Source organism: Sebastes fasciatus, chromosome 4 (assembly GCF_043250625.1).
Source record: "Sebastes fasciatus isolate fSebFas1 chromosome 4, fSebFas1.pri, whole genome shotgun sequence".
Classification (NCBI taxonomy): Eukaryota; Metazoa; Chordata; class Actinopteri; order Perciformes; family Sebastidae; genus Sebastes; species Sebastes fasciatus.
In genome coordinates this window covers 29,142,098-29,161,130 of record NC_133798.1, presented here as the reverse complement: position 1 = coordinate 29,161,130, position 19,033 = coordinate 29,142,098, and the positions used below count along the sequence as shown (strand labels likewise).

Below are 19,033 nucleotides of genomic sequence, written 5' to 3'. Positions count from 1 at the left end.
GAAGGTCTGCCATGATGAGGACACGCTCAGTTCCTCTGCTTATTACCACAGACTATTACCTCAAATTATTTTACTTTTACTATCATTTACCTCCATGTTTTTAGGTTTAGTCTCATTTACATCCAGATTCTCTTGAGATGGACAAAACCAGTAAAATTAAAGGAGCTTTTTTTTTTTTTTCTTCTTTTTCTCAGCGATGATAAGATTTACCACAAATTATTTTTAATACTAACTAATATATGACTTTTAGCGGATCATATCATCCTTCCTTCCAGGCAGCCATTGGTGTCCATTCACTTCCCTCACTATGAATCTAAATCCCTTATTTTTTTCACCTTAAAATTACACAAATTTATCCATCAAAATTATGTAATGAAGAGATTTTAAGGGGATTTTAAGGAGATAATGTTTAATTGATATATAAATGGATTGTAACACATTAAGGTATTTTAAGGAGTAAAATTAAGATGCAAATTATTAGGATCATCATTGGGATGAATTAATGGGTTATAATAAGTTTTAATGGATCACTTCCACCATAAGTTTTTTTTTTTTTTGCAGGTTTTATAACATTTAATACAAATGCTTTTTTAATACTTTACATGACTGCTAACCACAGTGCTTTACTTTTGAAAAATATATATATATATTCTTCTGTCTTTCCAGGCAGCCAAATTTCTATTTACTTCACAACAAAATTCAGTGAATTTACCGATGACAAATAATCTAATTAAGATGTTTTTAGGGAAATAATGCATAAAACTGGAGATGCCATTTCATTGTATTGGGATGAATTAATGGATTATAATAAATTAAGTTTTTTTTTAATGGATTACTTCCACGTTTAAGAGCTTTTTAAGGAGGTAAAACCCATGATGTTCATTTTTTCAAGTAAGCTGAACATTTCAGTGATGACTCTTCTGCTATTTGATAAACTCCTTAAACATGTAGATAATCCATTAAAGACCCCTGAACATATTATAGTTCATTCATTTATCTATTATGGGGTGAAATTTGCACCTTAATTGAAAAATATTTACAGGACTAGTCCTTTTAAGGTACTTTTAAGGGTTATGGTATATAATGTTATTTTATAAGTTAAGTTAAAGCTGAAGTAGGCGAGATTGGAGCAAATATGATTTAAAAAAAGTTATTTTTTATAAAACGGTCGCTATATCGTGACAGCAGTACATGAAACAGGTAACCTGTGCCTCTGGTGTCCTCCGGTGCTCCTAACGGCATCTGCAAGATTTCACAGACCGGAGGAAAACAAGCAGTAAGAGCTGATCTGAGGTCTGCCGTTCATCTGCTGTCTATAAGAGTCGGCTGTTAATCACTCGTGAACTCCGATCAAACGGTCAAATTAGGCAGCGCTGATCAAATATGAATCAATATTCTGTTACGTTAATGCCTATTTCTCGCCTCAAATGTTTTCATCGGCGAAGCGTTTCAGAGATGGAGAGAAAGGGTTGCTAATAGTTTAGCCTCATGCTAAGGAACTGTAAGGAAGTAATAAATGGTGTAACGTGTTGTATCAGAGCTGAATGGATGGGTGGGACATTTGCATTTCAGAGAGAGCTCTTGAGCTCCTCACTGCTGGATCTGTTGGACCTTCACTGACCTGCTGCCTCCTTTAAAGGTCACATATTATACTCCATTTAAACTAGTTATTATAGGTCTCAGACACCTCCAAACCATGTCTCTGAAGTTTTTTTTTCAAAAAAACAATCAGATCATGCATTCCAGCATGTCTCTATAACCTCTGTTTCAGCCCATTTCCAAAAGTGCTGATTTCTGTGTCTGTAGCCTCTGTCTCCTCCCACTCTGCTCTGATTGGTCAGCGTTTTCTGTCAATCAAACGTCCTCAACAACAGCGTCACCCTCCCCCACCCTCCCGGAGAAGCTCTCTCTCTCTCTCTCAGAGAGACGAGTGGAGAGATAGCAGCTAGAATAAAGTTTATAAACCACTTTAAAGTTTATAAACCAGAAACTTCACCCAGCGCACGTTACCGGAGGAATCTGATCAGAAATCGGCGACACATGATGAACATCTGCGGTCCAGATTCCAGGTTTTCCTGACGGTTTCTCTCAGGTAAATAATGCTGTTTATATCTCTGTTAGTTAGCTCAGTGTTTACCTCATGCATCAACTCTGTAAACCGTAAACATACACTCTGTTTTACGTCTGTCTTTACAGATCCATCTGTGAGAAATGACCGACAGAATCATCCCAGAGGAGAGCAGACAGCTGAAAGCAGATGGCTCTGTTTACATGGAGATACAAAGCTAACCCGGTAGCATGTAGCTAACCCGTTAGCATGTAGCTACATGCTAACGGGTTAGCCCGTTAGCATGTAGCTACATGCTAATGGGTTAGCTACATGCTACCGCTATGACACGGTTAGCTCAGTTGGTAGAGCGGGCGCCCATGTAACAAGGCTTGGTCCTGACCGCGGCGGCCCGGGTTCGAATCCGGCCTGTGGCCCTTTTGCATCCACTCTCTCTCCCCCCTTTCCAAGACTCTATCCACTGTCCTGTCAATAAAAAAAAAAAATTAAAAAATGCCCCCAAAAATATAACTTTAAAAAAAACAAAAAAAAAACAGCGACCATCAGGGTGGAAAATAGAAGATGTGAAACAGTAGTCAGTTCATTATTTCTGCTAAAAGATAAATGTATGGAAGATCAGAGTAATGGTATATTATTTACAGTAGTAGCTGTCTCTGTGTTACCATGACTACAGACCACCGGAGCTTAGCTTACCATAGTTTACCAGAGCTGAAGACTTTCTCCTGTACCATGTTAACTTAACTAACTAACAGGTGGGATGATTACAAATGCTGTGAATAATTAATATTGTCATCTGTCTACTCAAATAAAGTTTGACTGTGAAACAGAAATGTGTTGTGTTGCTTACAAGTCACTATTTACTACCTGTAATCTGCTACATGCATGACATCAAATATATATAATATATAAATATCATCTGTTTAAACAGTGTAATTACATAAAGCCTTTGTGAATGAACATGTTATATTTAGATGATGGGAGTACATGAAGCCTGTTCTGCTGGTTATTGCAGACTAACTGTAAAATAAAGTCCATCCACTGGGTCTTCAGAGGATCCGAAGTGGGTACATGGTGCAAGCTTTTGTGTGGAGTATTGCAGCCAACAACAGAACAAGCGGGTTTTCCTTTCAGCATGTTTACTAGTAAACAGTCGAAATAACAATGGCGGACGCAGCTTGCTGAGCCGGCTACTCCGTGGGCGGGGTTACCAAGCCGGGGTATGGGGTGAGGGGGGTGCTGTTCTGTTTCACTGGAAACAGGAAAGCCATATATGGCTTGCATTTCTGCCTAATGACGTCAGAAGACTAGGAAAAAAGCGAATTTTTATTTCTGCACCCATTTCCGGACAAACGGAGGAGGAGAAAAAGATAGAGGATGGTCTTTTATGATACTATGGTGGCCTGTAGACACACTGGGGACAGATATTGATGTTTAAAAGACATGGAAAAGTGCATTTTGCATAATATGTGACCTTTAAATCTCACTCTGACTCTGACAAACACCTGCTTGAGGTAAACGGAGCATCACCACACTGAAAGAAAGAGCAATGATCGGTAAATAATCAGCACACAGCAGGAAGTTAAAGTATGAAAAGAAAACTTTTCTTTTCTCTTTATCGCCAGTAGCATGAAAATAGAGTTTATCCTGAAGGTGGCGCCAGAGGGAAGATGATGTCGTTACACTTAAATCAACAGCAGTGGTGGAAAGTATTGTATTTAAGTACAATTTTGAGTTACTTGTTCTTTACTTGAATATTACAATCAGTAATCTCTTTTAAATAACTTTTTATAACACATTTTTATAGACTTGCTTTTATGTGATGTCATCCTTTTATCATCTTTTTCTGTTTTAATTTTTTTTTTATTTAATTTTTTTTAAATTTAATTTATGTATTTTTTGTTATTGTTTATATCTATCGTACTGTTTTATTGGTGTTTACATTTTACCTTAGTTTTGTTTGGCTTTCTGGTGTCATAATGTCTCATATCCTGCTTTTATTTGCTTTATTTGTCAAAGCACTTTGTGAACGTTTTTTTTTTAAAGGTGCTATATAAATAAAGTTGTTATTATTATTTCCATTTTCTGCTAATTTATATTTCTACTCCACTACATCTCAGAGGGAAATAATGTACTTTTTACTGCACTACATTAATGCGATGAAGTTTAGTTACTTTGCAGATTCAGATTAATAATACAAAATATATTCAACAAATAAATATAATACACACACACACACACATATATATATATATATACACATATATATACATAAATATTATATAATAAATATAATTATTATTTAGATTTTTTTCACCTCCTGCAAAAAAGTATTAGTATTATTTCAGATTTTTAATTGTTCTATATTTATGTTTCTTGACTTTTGCAGTAGTTTGATTTTATTTTTATTTCCTCATAATATGTTTATTATATGCACCTAAACACCAATGTAAATTCCTTATTTTTATATTCCTTATTATATTCCTTATTAGGTTAAGATCAAACTTTATTTTATTTATTCACAAACTACCATGATTCAAATGAGCTCCATCTTTACCAGCTGCAACATTAAAGTGATGAACACATTAATGCATCAATAATTATAATAGGCCATTCTGCATAATGAGTACTTTTACTTTTGGTACTTTAAGTATATTTTGATGCTAGTACATTTGTACTTTTACTTCAGTAAAATATTGAATGCAGGTATTTTACTTGTAACAGAGTATTTATAGTCTCTTTCACTTGAGTTATTTTTTAATGATATTATAAATGTAGGGAGACAAATACATGTATATAACTGATTGACATAACTTAGATTATTTCAGACATACAGTTGTGTATCTGCTAATAGAGATTTTTTTTTACCCCAGAGTAAATAAAAAAAAATCTCTAATTTTATATTATTATGTTATTTAACATTGTCCCATTGTATTAAATTTATTTCTAATTTCAAGGAGGGAAAGCATCCACAGGGTGTGGCATAAAAAAAATCAAATTCCAGGTGAAAATACAGCAACAAGTTTGAAGTATTCTGCCTCCTCTTAACACGTTTATTTCCTCCTCCAGGTGGAATGAGATGACATGTCAGCATCAGGTGCCGACAGTAAAAATCAAAGTTTCCTCCTGAGCTCAGGGTTTAATGAGTCGGATCTCTGGAGGCCTGAAGCAGCAGGAAGACACACCTGCTGAACTCAGCTTGATTGGTCTCCAGACTAAATTTAAATCCTTCATCTATCGGGGGAAAGACGAGTGAACGCAGAGCAAAAAACAGATTGATTTAACCAGCAGCACATGTTGATGTTTCACGTTTCATGTTTAAACTTTAAAAGTTTAAAATGACTCAAGTCCAAATATTTCTTCTGACAACCACAAAACTGAAATGATTATGTGTTTCTAGCTTTCATGATGAAAATATTAAATATTATAATTGAAGCAGCAGAGGTGGAGATATCCTTGTGATGGAAAGTACTCAAGTACTTTACGTAAGTACATATTTAAGGGTACTTATATTCTACTTTTTACTGCACTGCATTTATTTGATCATTTTAGTTACTTTACAGATTAAACTACCAGTTTATTACCAGCAGTTTATACAAGAAAGTGGATCAATCAATTAGCTGAATATTTTGTTAGTTGTTTATTTCTTTCATTATTTTTTTTTTTTTTATGTAAAACCGTTTGATTTCAGATTTAATTATGTTAATGTTAAGTAATAATGTTAATGTATTAGTAATAATGTTAATGTATTAGTAATGATTTTGAGGTTTGGACTAAACAAACATAGTGAAGGTGTGACTTTGGTCTCTGGGTCATTGTGACTTTTTTCACTATTTTTACAAACCAATCAATCGATTAATGGAGAAAATAATCAGCAGATTAATCCATAATGAAAATAATCATTAGTTAATAGTTCAAAATGAGCTCCAGCGCAACCAACTAAATCCGGCTTTTACATTAATAATAATCTAATGATAGAATTTATAATAGTACAACAGTCACAGTTTAATACTTTAACTACATTTTACTGATTTTATTGACATAGTTTTACTGAAGGAACACTTTTACTGTAACAGAGTATTTATAGTGTGGTATTAGTACTTTTACTGAAGACTACTTCCTCCACCACATGTTTTCAACAAGTAAACTGCCTCTGGATATTAGAATGATGAGCTCGCTCTGTATTTTTAAAAGGAAATTAAAGATCTTATCTTTTTAATCTGATTGTGAAATTGGAGTAATGTTTTAGTTTTTAAGCTTTAATCATTGTTTTTGTTTTTTATTATTTCATTCTATTCTATTGACTTTTATTTATCGATTTTCAACATTTTATTATATTATTTATTGTTGTTTTTGTTTATTGTCTACGAGTTAAACTGATCCACCTCTTTCCTTTGTCCACACGAGGGCGTTTCAGTATCACTGATATTTCTTTTTAACCCGGCATCCTGTGTGCAGCTGATAAAAATGTCCTGCAGACGTCAGCTTTGTGTGTTTTGTTGGTTTTTACACTCTCATCCTGAAGACATGACATTTCTATTTAACAGTATTTCCTTTAACAGTGGGAATGAGAAATAATCTTGAACTTGAAGAGATAGAGAGGGGATTTCATTTGATTATAAAATGTTTTTTTGAGTCTCAAAGCTAGAAATGATTTAACATCGAAAAAAGTTTTTTAATATTTAAGTTGTGACTAGAAAATAATAGAATTTTCAAATCCTACACAAACAGTCGTCACTTTGAATGAATAACTTTCCATAAAGTTTTCAATGATCTGATTGAAGATATCCTGATCTTAAACACGTAGACGTGAGATATGTTTAATACATATTACAGCAAACTTTAGAATATTATCATAAGTTTGAGGGATGAAATTGGTTTTGTATGATACAATTCATACAGAAAGTGCTCAAGTTTGTAATTAAAATGTGATTCATAAATTAAATTGAATACTAAAATATAATTGTTAATCTTAAAGGTAAAATAGAAAGTAATCAGTCAGATATATTTAAGAGGAGCAGCAGAGATGATCAGTATTTAATCTCCTGACCCCCATCAGAACCGCAGTTTGTCTTGGAGGGGGATCAACTTCTTCTTCAGGGTCAGGGTGGAGTTGACCTGCTCGGCCGTCAGCAGGTTGTGCCACTGAGCGACCGGCCGCCGCGGGTTGGACAACATGTCGGCCCAGTGCCTCAGCTGGTTCCCCGCGGCGTCGCAGCCCAGGAAGATCTTCCCCATGGTGTCGTTTCGGGTCATGGCGTCGTGGTCCCACATGGAGATCACCAGGTTCACCCTCTGTGGACGACAGCAGGAGTCTTTGGTCTCGTTTAATTTAAGAATCACTCAAACAGCGGCGTTAAAAGGACCAAACTGTTTGGGTTTTATAACATTTATTACAAATTCTTATTAATATATATTTTTTTACATGTTCTTCCTTCCTTCCTGACAGCCTTTGGTTTCACTTCGCTCACTGTGAAACTGAAAATTACCTTAAAATTCAATGAATTTCCCAATAAAAAAATTATGTAATTTGAGGTATTTTTAAGGGGATTTTAAGGAGATAATGAAAAAATGGACTGTGACACATTAAGGTATTTTTAATGAAATATCTATATGAATAAAATCATTTTTACAGAGTAAAATTAAGATGCAGATTCACGGTATTAGGATGAATTCATCAGTTATAACAAGAAGGTTTTAATGGATTATTTCCATGCTGAAGAGCTTTTAAAGAGGTAAAACCCAGTAAAATTGTGAAAAAAAAACCCACATAAATAATATCTTAAAAAGGTGTATATTTATTCTATTTGGTCAAATCCTTAAACATGTAGATAATCCATTCAAGCCCACTGAATATATTATAGTCCACTAATTTATCCGTTAAGTAACCTCAACTATGGGGTGAACCTCTGAAATTTCCACCTTAATTGAAACATTATTTACAGGACTAATAATGGAGTATTTTAAGGGCGTAATGTGTAAATGGATAAATGAATGGATTGTAAAAAAATAAATAATTTAAAAGTAGGGCTGTCAATCGATTAAAATATTGAATTGCAATTAATCGTATGATTGTCCATACTTAATCGTTATTAATTGCAAATTAATCACACATTTATTATCTGTTCACAATGTACCATAAAGGGAGATTTGTCAAGAATGAGTCTCTTCATTAAATAGATCCTTATTAAAAATGTTTGGTTATGTAATGTGTTAAAATATTAATATATTTGAGATCAAAACAAATATTATTAAATCCTGCATCTGTCAGGTTGTATTTCTGGTGCCACTCACCTGGATTTGTTCAAAGGACACGTTGAAGGTGAAGGACTCGTTGTAATACGGGTTCAGCGTCCTCTTTTTAACAGATGTCTTCTTCTTCTTCCACTTTCTCTTGTCCAGAGCCAGCTGTATCTTCACATAAGGATCTACATGTACAAACACAAAGCGCTTGTTAAACTCAGGCATAAAAAGTGGAAATGAAGAGAAATTTGTTCAAAAAGATGAAATATGTCTTTACTTCTCTCAGGAGTAAAATTGTCTGTAACTAAAATGAAAAAAAACAAGAAAATACATATTTAAAAAAAATGTGTAATGGATAAAAAAAAAAAAAAAAAATTATATTTAATTTGGATTTACACCGAAACCTAATCATTATTCTTTGGTCCATGGCCAACCCTTCTTCTAAATTTAAGTGAAATCTGTTTATTGGAAAATAAAAAAAACTTTTTATCCACCAGACAGTTCAATGTGTTGTGACCCACAGCAGAAATGAAAATTATTTAAAATTAATAAACCAGCACCAGTTTGATTGATATTCCCTGACTTCCACAATTAAAAAAAAAAACATTATTTATTAAAATTTATTTTTTAGATATCTTATTAAAACAGCCCAACATCATTGGTATTGATTGATGTTCCCTGGATTCCACAATAAAATATCATGATTTAGGACAATAAAGTCAGCCAGTGGTGGCTAGTTAAATAATTACCTGGTTTGGCACTGAGGACTTCTGCCTACAAACTAACAATGATGTTGTCTAGTTTGGTGCACTGAGCTTCAGCTATAGAAGACTGTAATGTTATATTTACTCAACAACTGAACAAAAGAAGGAAACACATCAACCACTCAGACTGCATTATCAATGCTCACCAAACCTCTAGAAAACACAACAAACCTTGGACTTTTAAACATAAATGTGTTGAAAAGTTATGAATCAGCTGTTAAATTGTTGTTTTTCTTCTTTCCTTCAATAATAACTATTTTAACAAAGATAAAAAAAAAAAAATTCAGACACCGAATGTATTATTTACATTTGAAATTGACCCTTTTAAAGCCGACATCATGGTTACGTCACGATTAATCACCTCTGAGCAGTGGACTAAAGTTACACATCTAAAATGTCATCTTGCTGTGTTGTTGGGTGCCAGAATCCAGATATCACATACATATGAGATGACAAACTGTGATTTGAGGCTCTATAGCGAGCTACAATATCTCCTCCCCTTCCGCTATCTGCGCTATCTATTTTGCAAGGGCACCGCATGGATGTATAACGAGAATTGGATACAGTGTTGGAGGCGGGGCCCCGTTCATTCCTATGAGAGTTGCTCAGTGGCGCATGGAGCCGAAATGGCTCAACTTCCGAGTGTTAAAATTATCCGGATCTTCCGCCGATCTTCTGTATTCACTGGGCCCATAGTACATCAGAGCGGCACATACGGGTACTTCACAAAAAAGTCAAGGCCACGCCCCCAAGAAAAGAAAACTGAAGATCTCATTGACTTCAATGTAATCTGACGTATGTTTGGCTTGTAATTTCGACAAGTTCGTTTATACACACGTATAATAATTATTTTGTGATCTTGCCTGAACCTGAGCGTTGGCGACACCTTAATAAATGAAGGTTGATCGTCGCCATGTCCCTTCAGTCTTACCCCGTCCAACAGTGGAGGAAGTTGCTCATTCAGACATCTCTACATATCTGATTGAATCCCGTTAGGCTAAGTGTTGTCTGAGAATAGCCAACGTGTTAATAGCCACCTGTTTGATCTATAGGCTGAGATTTAGTTGGAGACGACAGTCTGATGCTGCTGTAACTTTAACGTATGACTGTATTACTGCAGCAGCCTCACACTCAAGCTAACGTTAGGGAGCCATGCTAGTCACTGTCACCAGCATCACTTTCTTTAAGTCTGGCTATGCGAGACTACTCGACTACTAGACCTGACCTGACCTAACCAACCTAACCTACCCTAACCTAACTTAACCTAAGACCGTGGGGAGATCTTTTGGAGAAGTGAATGATTTCAGTATGAGATCTTGTCTTAGTCTGACCTGAGGTTCCTGCGGCGTCCATGCTCTTCAGGTTTTTGGCCTCCAGCATCACCACGGTCAGTTTGCCGGCGGTGGGAACGTAACGCAGAGAGAAGCAGATCTCGCCCAGGTTTTCCTCCTGCAGCACACAGAAAGATCAGCAAACAATTCAGGTAATTCTTCTTCTATGGTGCTGTTTTTGTGTTGGAAATTGTAGAAAATCAAAAAGAATGTATTTCCGCATATGTATTTAAAGGGACTGTATATAAGTTTTTACACGTATAAATGTTTTTTAATAGTTTTTCATTGCCTGTGTGTGAACAGGTTGTAACCTAAACTAAAAAATGATACCTTCTTTCTGACTTTCTGGGTTTCCTCTATCAGCCTGCAGGGCTATAGGAGGGATGGTCCACACTACAAAAATAAGACCTATGTTGTGAAAAATGGACAACTAAACATCTTTCTAACAGCTGTAACCACCATGTGAGTGTGATAAAGAAACCAACGACAAAGGAAACCTCAAACTTGGCGGGCTCGGCGAGGTCCTGCCACTCCTCGATGACGTGGTTCCAGTCGTGGTTGCCGAGCTGCATCCTGAGCTCACCGATGATGTTGTGTTTGGAGAATCTGTTGAAGTCGTAAACCTGCATCACCGCCGTCGACTTCAGGAGGGAAGACTTGGATATCTGAGAAAAAGATTTAACAAGTTAGACACAAGACACCTTAAATTTAAGACTTTTTAAAAAATCTTTTAAGACATTTTTGTTTTGAGGGAAATTAATTCAGTGCAAAACTTTTCACATCTGACGTTTCATTATTATCTTTGCACATTGCACATATTCTTATACTTTATACTTGACATTTGCACATCCATTCATCCTCTTACTATATTTATTGTTATGTACGACTGCATATTAGGGCCATTGTAGAAAAAAAAAACATTAGGGAACCAGTGTTTATTCCAAATAAAATCCTCAGAATATACGAGATTAAATTGTAAATTTACGAGACAAAAACTTGGATATTCTCTGAGATTAAAGTTCTGAAAACATTTGATGCGAGAAATAGGCATTAACGTAACATAATATTGATTCATATTTGATCAGCGCAGCCCTCAGATCAGCTCTTACTGCTTGTTTTCCTCCGGTCTGGGAAATCTTGCAGATGACGTTAGGAGCACCGGAGGACACAGAGGCACATGATTTTTTTTAGGATACCTGTTTTATGTACTACTGTCACGATATAGCAACCGCTTTATAAAAACAACTTTTTTTAATCATATTTGCTCCAATCTCGCCTACTTCAGTTTAAAGGGGTACACTTAAGAGAAAGAAAAAAAAAATTACGAGAAAAAAAGTAAAAAGATTCTCTGAGGTTATAGAGTCGAAAATTTACGAGAAAAAAAGATTTTTTGTTTTGTTTTGCTTTGCAATTGAGTTGGACGAAGCTAATCACACCACTGACGCCAACACTTGCCATGCATTATGCCTGCAGTGTAATTATACTATACCCATATTGTGTCTTGTAAATTTACAACTTTAATATCAGAACGTTTTTTCTCTTAATATTATCCACCACCCCGGCTCTATAATTTTTTTCTTTCACCTACAATGGCCGTAAAACGCCGTCGTAGTTATGCACCAAAACACCGAGGCCTTGTATGTAAGAACCAACTTGGCAATAAACCTGATTCTGATTCAAGACCTGCAGATTCTTCCCACGACCACCTCGTACCTGGAATTTGAATTGCTCGTTGAAGACGGGGTTCAGCGTGTTTCTCAACACTTTGGTCTCAAAGGTTTTGGATTTGTCGGGGCAGGTGTAGACTTTGACGTACGGGTCCGAGCTTCCTCCCAGGTCCATGGCCTTCAGGCCGTCGGCTTTTTTGATCCCGACTGTGAGCTGTAACAGACAGACAGGAAACAGACAGATAGAGACTGACCTTTAGTTACACCGGGAGTTTGAGGGGGACTACACATCACTGCTGCATGTGTGATCAAAGTAATATAAAACTTGTGGGTAATGTAGGCGCCAAGAGAGAAGAATGTGTGGAATAAAAATTAAGATATCTCTACTTCTGCTGCATCGATTTTGACCCTGTTTGTTTTAATCTGTCCATCACGAGTCAGACAATGTTGTAGGAGTGCATTGATAAATCAGTGTCTTATAGTGGAGGCTCTGTGGTCGGATACTGCATTGTAAACAGCTGGTTTTAATCACCTCAGACTGAGCGGTGTTGTAGTCCAGAGAGTAGAGCAGCTTTCCTCTCTGCTTCTTGGCCGAACCGTAGTCCACATCTGTCACATCTGGCTGAACCTGCAGGAAACACATCAGCTCTCATTTTTAATAGACAATAATAAACTAGGGACAAAACAAATGTAATATACTTAAAAGTAACTCAACAAACCACAGCAGGAGTTATCTGAGTTACTGCTGGTACCGACTTTAGTATTTCTGATCACCAGTTAACAATTTCATAATTGAAGCGAAGCCTTCAGACTCATGAAATACTGCACCTGCTGTAACACATATCTAACGCACCCTTGACAATAGGGCAGTGTATACATTAAACTTGCGGAAGGATGGCTACACACAATCACTCTCCACCTCGCCCTGAACGGACTCTCACTCTGTTAATACTACATCACTTGCTCCGATAACGCCATGAGTGGGTTAGTGAGGAGGTTGGGGTGGATGGGTGGGTCAAAATACACTGGACTTTTACCCAGGAGACCGCTGTTCGTGTTCCATGTAAAACCAGAAGTCAATGTTGATTTATGTCACGTAACTTCTATACTTAAGTTACAGCACTTCCATAGTTAATTTAAAGAGGACCTATTGTGCTTTTGTGCTTTTTCCCTGTCCTTTAGTTCGTTATATAGTTTTTTTTTGTGCACGTAAAAGGTCTACAAAGTTACACAACCCAAAGTCAAGAGTTACTCTCCCCCATAGAAACACTGCTCCTGAACTGCCTGAAACGCCTTGCTTGCAGTCCCGCCTTTTCCTACTGTAACGTGGTGATGTCACCAAGTAACATATTTGCATAACGGCTAGTTTGGCACGCCCTCAAACAAAGCTAGTTGAGGGCAAACAGTGTTTCATACAGAAGGTGAAAAGAGGTGCTGCGGCACAGCTGGTATGAAAAAATAAAGCATTTTTTGAACATTAAAGCATGTAAAGATGTTCTACTATAAACCAAAAATACAAGTATGAAGCTGAAATGAGCATCATAGATCCTTTTTAGCCCAAATCACAAACATTTCCTCAACCTAACTAAGTAATTTTTGTAAGATATCATACGGACCGTTGTATGAGGATACGTTGCAATAGTTAAACTAGTGAAACCGCTGCTGTTGCTGAACGTATTATCAGAGAGAATCAGATTCCCCTCCAGAGGGCGCCGCCACTCACCAGGGCTGTGGTGGTTTTTCCATTCGCTCCTTTCAGATTGATATTCTCATTGTTCTTCTTCTGCTTCTTCTTCTTCCCTTTGCAGCAGCACTTGATGCAGATACAAAGACAGCAGAGCAGAATCAGCAGAGCGCCGGCCACAAAGATGAGGTAGATCGCCCATCGAGGCACTGCGGGAGACGAGATGGTAGACGGTTAGCGAGATATGTTGAATGAACAATAATGTTAACTTCAATATTACAGGATATAGGCTCACATGTTTTCATGTCAGGTCCCATACGAACATTAAAACTGTAAATCATTCGTCCCGTTCACACTGGACATTAAGAGATCCCTTCCTAACATCAAACAGTAGAGAAGCAAAGAGACGAAACTCTGTCGCTAGATGGCGCTGCGGTAGCGCTGCCGCCATTTTGGACTGAAAACAACAATGAGTCTGTGGTCATGGATGTATAAAGAGACGTCTGTAAATCAGAGGATCTTTTTTTTTTTAGGTAAATCAACTTATCAGTAGGTACACTCTCATCACGTTAACTTTGGCAGCCCTACTTTTTACAAAACCAAAGAGGTAAAATTATCCAATATTTCACAAAAAAATAAAAGATTAAAGTGCAAAAAATAAAATAAAAACTGATTTGTGTATCAGAACTTAGTTTTGTCTTCTTTCTCCATTAATCATCTCACAACCCCTCATTATGTGGTGACCCTTTAAATGGGGCCGACTGGACTAAACTACACTGAACTAAAAATATAAAAGCAACACTTTTGTCTTCGCTACGGTTGAAATAAAAGATCTAAGACAAAAGGCTTATTTCTCTCTCAAATTGTGTTCACAGATTTGTTTAAATCTGCATTAATGAGCATTTCTCCTTTTTCAAGATCATCCATCCACCTGACAGGTGTGACATATAAAGATGCTGATTAAACAGCATCATTATTACACAGGTGTGGGCTGGTCACAATAAAAGACCACTCTAAAATGAGCACATTTTACCACACAAACACTTTTACTTTTGATACTTTAAGCACAGTTTTTCTGATAATATTTCTGTACTTTTACTTAAATATAATATTAAATGTAGAACTCAGAGTATTTTGGATTACTTCTACTTAAGTAAAAGATCTCAGTACTCTGATTTTGGGGTAAACTTTATGTGAAGCTGCAGTCTGGAGACTCACAGGGGATCTTGTCGAGAATGTCGTTGACGAAGTGGGCAGCGGCGGCGGCGGCGGGGTTGACGGTGGAGTTAGTGTAGGGGGAGTCGGTCACTGGCAGGGGGGTGATGAAGGGATGAGATGAATTTAGTGATGGGTGGATGGCAGGCATGATGATGATGAGGAGGAGGAGGAGGAGGAAGATGAAGAGAAGAGCTGTGGAAGAAAGAGAAAAGAGTTTCAGTCTGGTCTCTAATTGAATTGTGCCGTGAGCACGTTTAGATACTTTAAGTACAGTACAGTTACTTTCCACCACTTCCTAACAACAGTGACGTATAAAATCAAACAAACATCGTCAAACCCTGCTGACATGACAGAGTGGAAACTCCACCTTCAGGCCGCCACCATGAACAAACAGCAGCAGCACATTAACCCTCAGTCTGATTCACTCTCTGATAACAACAACAAAGCTTCAACAATACTGTTACCAGCCTGAGGAATCCATTTGATTAAGTCAACAGCACTGGAAGAAATACCTCTACAGCAGTACTACCTGTAGGCTACTACCTGGCCTGACACTAACCTTAACCCTAAAACCAAGTCTGGACAAAATGTCCTCAGTTTTAAAAAATAATTCCTCCCTTTCTCAAAAAAAAAAATTCTGTCAGATTTCTTCCAACGCTCGTTACTAAAGTCAGTTTCTGAGGAGAAACGTTAATGCTTCTTTCTACATTTACAACACATAGTTTGCATAGTTTTGAGCAAGGCACATGTTTTAAAGGAGTGTCCCAGTGATGTAATATTACACTTCCATAAAGTCAAGGGACCCACAAGAGACAGATTAAAACAAGAACGGTCAAAATCGAAGCAGCAGAGGTTTAGATATCCTGACTTTTAGTACCTAGCATGGCTCAAGCTCTAAAAACACTGGATCCTACATTTCCCACAATGCACCTGATGGCACCTCTTATTAAACCTTTCTTGCATGTTAAACTCCCTCAGCTCCAAGTCCCCAGTTCAACATATGTTTGAAGACTGAAGGCGGTCACAACACCAAGTGATATTCATTAGCAGCCAGTTAGCAAACCTGTTAGCTCGTTGGCTTAGCTCGGTCGCTAATGGGACAATAAATTCACACAGATTGTCTGTGAGTTTCTCTCGCTGTCAAGCTACGGCTGTGTTCAGCTCGTGGTTGGTTCGGGCGGGTGACCTCAATACCGCGACTCCAACCCCCTCCTCCCCCCATCACTACAGTGCAGACTCTGGCTCCAAATATAAATCCATCTTTATATACAGTCTATAGATAAAACGATATGGTGCCACACACTTAATAAGCTACGGTAGCGTCCTCTGTTTTTAGACAGTTGGTCTACAGTGCAAATTTGCCTGTCAAAGTTCACCAGAGTTGAATAAAAACGGTAACATCTGTGTTTCCCAAACACTGACAGATAGGAAGCCTTCATCAGCCATTAATCACAGTCTACATCGAGTACTCTACGACTAAACACCCACTCAGCGTCTCATGAATAACAGCTGGAAACTTTTTACTCACTAATGATGAGTTTGACAGAAATGTCGACGTCTCTACTCGCCGGCTGAAGTGTTTCTGAATAAAAAGGGAGTCGTGTTGGAGAACGAATGCAGAGGAAGGAGGTGACGTCTAACACAGACCTTTTCTAAAAAACAACAAACTGATCAGAGAGAGGAAACGTCTCCTCCCTCCATCTCCATCCAGGCAGTTTTCACTGTAATCAGCAGGAAAACACATCAACAACAGAGTCCAAACAACTTAAACTGGAAACGTGACAGAGGTGGAAGAAGTACGCACATCTTTTACTTTAGTAAAAGTAGTAATACTACAGTCTATAAATAACTTGTTAAGTAAAAGTCCTGCAGTCAAAAAAGTAGTACAAAAGTATCATCATCAAAATATACTAATATCTGCTTGTTAATAAAAGTGTAAATAGTAGTGAAACTGACTAAACACCAACAATATCAGGAACCTACTGTTTATTTATATTAGTATAAATATAGTTATTTATGTAAATAAAATCTTAATTTTTGTCTTAAAGCCATTGTGATGTCTGATGTGTGTTTCGGTTTATGGGTCTAGTGTTAGGGTTGAACCCCCCGCCGCCATTAGAGGCAAACAACGTATATTGTTAAGAAGGTAAAGTCAATTGTTCGTTTCATTGTAACATCAGCGCCCAGCAGCAGAGCTACGCTTCCGCCATTTTGGACTGAAAGCGACTACCGGACGCCAGAAAAATGTCCGCCTACAAAGAGCCGTACAAAAGTAAAACTAAATTATTTCTATTCTATTGTCATATTTAATGTTTCTACATAAATTGCCCGTGTTGAACAATACAAATATTATAAATATGCATACTATTATAACTATTTACTACTTATTTATTTAACTTCTTGCCCGGCTGCTTCTCAGAGGAGCATAAAGTGACGAAACTCTGTTGTCAAAAAAGCACCAGAGTTTCGTCTCTTTGTTTCGATACCATTTGACCTAAAGGGCTAGAGCCGGCCCTGAGTACAAGAGTAAATAACAAACAGCAAAATGAGCACTGAGCAGAAAGGTCATGATGTAAAAGGACTAAACAGGGCCGGCTCTAGCCCTTTTGGTGCCCTCTGCAAAATTTGGATTTAGACCCCCCCTATGGCGGCGGCGAGTTGGCACCCTAACACCGCTCTAGGGTTACGGTTCAACCCCTCAGAAGCCTAACCCTCGCCCCATAAACCACGACACACATCAGACATCACATTGGTTTTAAGACAAAAATGTATATATACAGTATATTTATTTTCATAAATAATTGTATTTATTATAATATAAATAAACAATTGATATTGTTGGCTTAAAAGCGTTTAGTTAGTTTCACTACAATTTACACTTTTATTAACAAATAAGTACGGCCAGCAGACTAAAAAGTGAGAGAAAAAGAGTTAAGGGGTGAAAAGTTTCTGCATTTATTGCTTTGTTCATTTGTTACCTCAATGCAAAAAATGTGGAAGCAGCCCACCGGCATTTTTAAAAAAATATAATATTATTAATTAATGAATTAATAAATAATTTTTTTTGAGGGTGACCAGCGACCCCCAGAAGGTGGCGCCCCAGGCAACCGCCTATATGGCCTATGCCTTAAGCCGGCCCTGCTGCTAAAGGAAAGGAAAGAAGAAAGAAACAAAAAAAAAGGGGTAAAGTGGAGGAAAAAATGGAAAAAAAGAGGTGGAAGATGAGAAGAAAGAGGTAAATAGGGAAGGAAACAAAAAAAGGACTAAAACAATAAATGCTGAAACATGAAAGAAAGGGATGATGGGAAAATGAAGGGAAGAAGAGATGAAAAATGGGACAAAACAAAGCAACAAAGAAAACCAGACAAACGAGTGAAGTTGCAAACAGTGAAAGTGTCGGTTGTGGTTTTTGGGATTTAACCACAAACAAGAGAAGCGGCTGCAGTTCAAACAACCAGAGACAGTTCACATGAACAAAGTGTAAAACGACGGTAGACACAGAACCAGAACCAGAACCAGAACCAGCAGTGAAACAGTACCTGAGTGTAACGATGTCCACAAGCTTTATTTAAATCTCATTTCTTCTCCTTTTGTTCAGTCGGCTGTTGAATCTGTTTTTCTTTTCTGTCCCGCTGAACTTCAGTCATCCATCTTCAACTCTGTTAGTGTCGACTTCAAACTGCAGCAGCCACCACACCTGCTGAACACACACACACACATGCACACACACACACACACACACACACACACACACACACACACATACACACACATACACACACACACACACACACACACACACACACACACACACACACACACACACACACACACACACACTACTGTACGTAGTCAGTAGTTCAAACAGAGGTGGAGTCGCTGCTGTTAAAATACCAGTTATTCAGATATGTGTCATGCAGCGGCCAGGAAAAGGAATAAAAGTCAGAAACTGCTTCCTTCAATCCAAAGATTTTGTGTTTTTAACCATTAAGGCCCCTAATTAAAGAATGTTTGTAAAGGGCCGTGTCTAGGCGAAATTCAGATTTAGATCTCCCCTGCCG

General features: G+C 37.3%; 1 protein-coding gene across 1 annotated transcript; it reads right to left on the bottom strand.

Moving 5' to 3' along the window:
* Window positions 1-6,557: 6,557 nt before the first annotated feature.
* syt8 (synaptotagmin VIII) lies at window positions 6,558-18,811 on the bottom strand. The gene is made up of 9 exons (XM_074633448.1): window positions 18,512-18,811; window positions 14,973-15,164; window positions 13,794-13,963; window positions 12,603-12,698; window positions 12,117-12,284; window positions 10,901-11,068; window positions 10,404-10,521; window positions 8,360-8,493; window positions 6,558-7,360 (listed from the first exon to the last, which is right to left on the bottom strand). Exons 2-9 carry the CDS (start codon window positions 15,118-15,120, stop codon window positions 7,121-7,123), a joined length of 1,242 nt encoding a protein of 413 aa, XP_074489549.1. The 5' UTR covers window positions 15,121-15,164; window positions 18,512-18,811; the 3' UTR covers window positions 6,558-7,120.
* Between the last annotated feature and the right edge of the window lie 222 nt (window positions 18,812-19,033).

Coding starts and splice junctions, on each gene's coding strand:
- syt8 (XM_074633448.1), bottom strand. CDS start 15,120: ATGCCTGCCATCCACCCATCACTAAATTCATCTCATCCCTTCATCACC. Junction 11,069..12,116: donor ACGAGCAATTCAAATTCCAG/GTACGAGGTGGT, acceptor TCTTTTTCTCAG/ATATCCAAGTCTTCCCTCCT. Junction 7,361..8,359: donor TGTCCTTTGAACAAATCCAG/GTGAGTGGCACC, acceptor TGTCGTCCACAG/AGGGTGAACCTGGTGATCTC.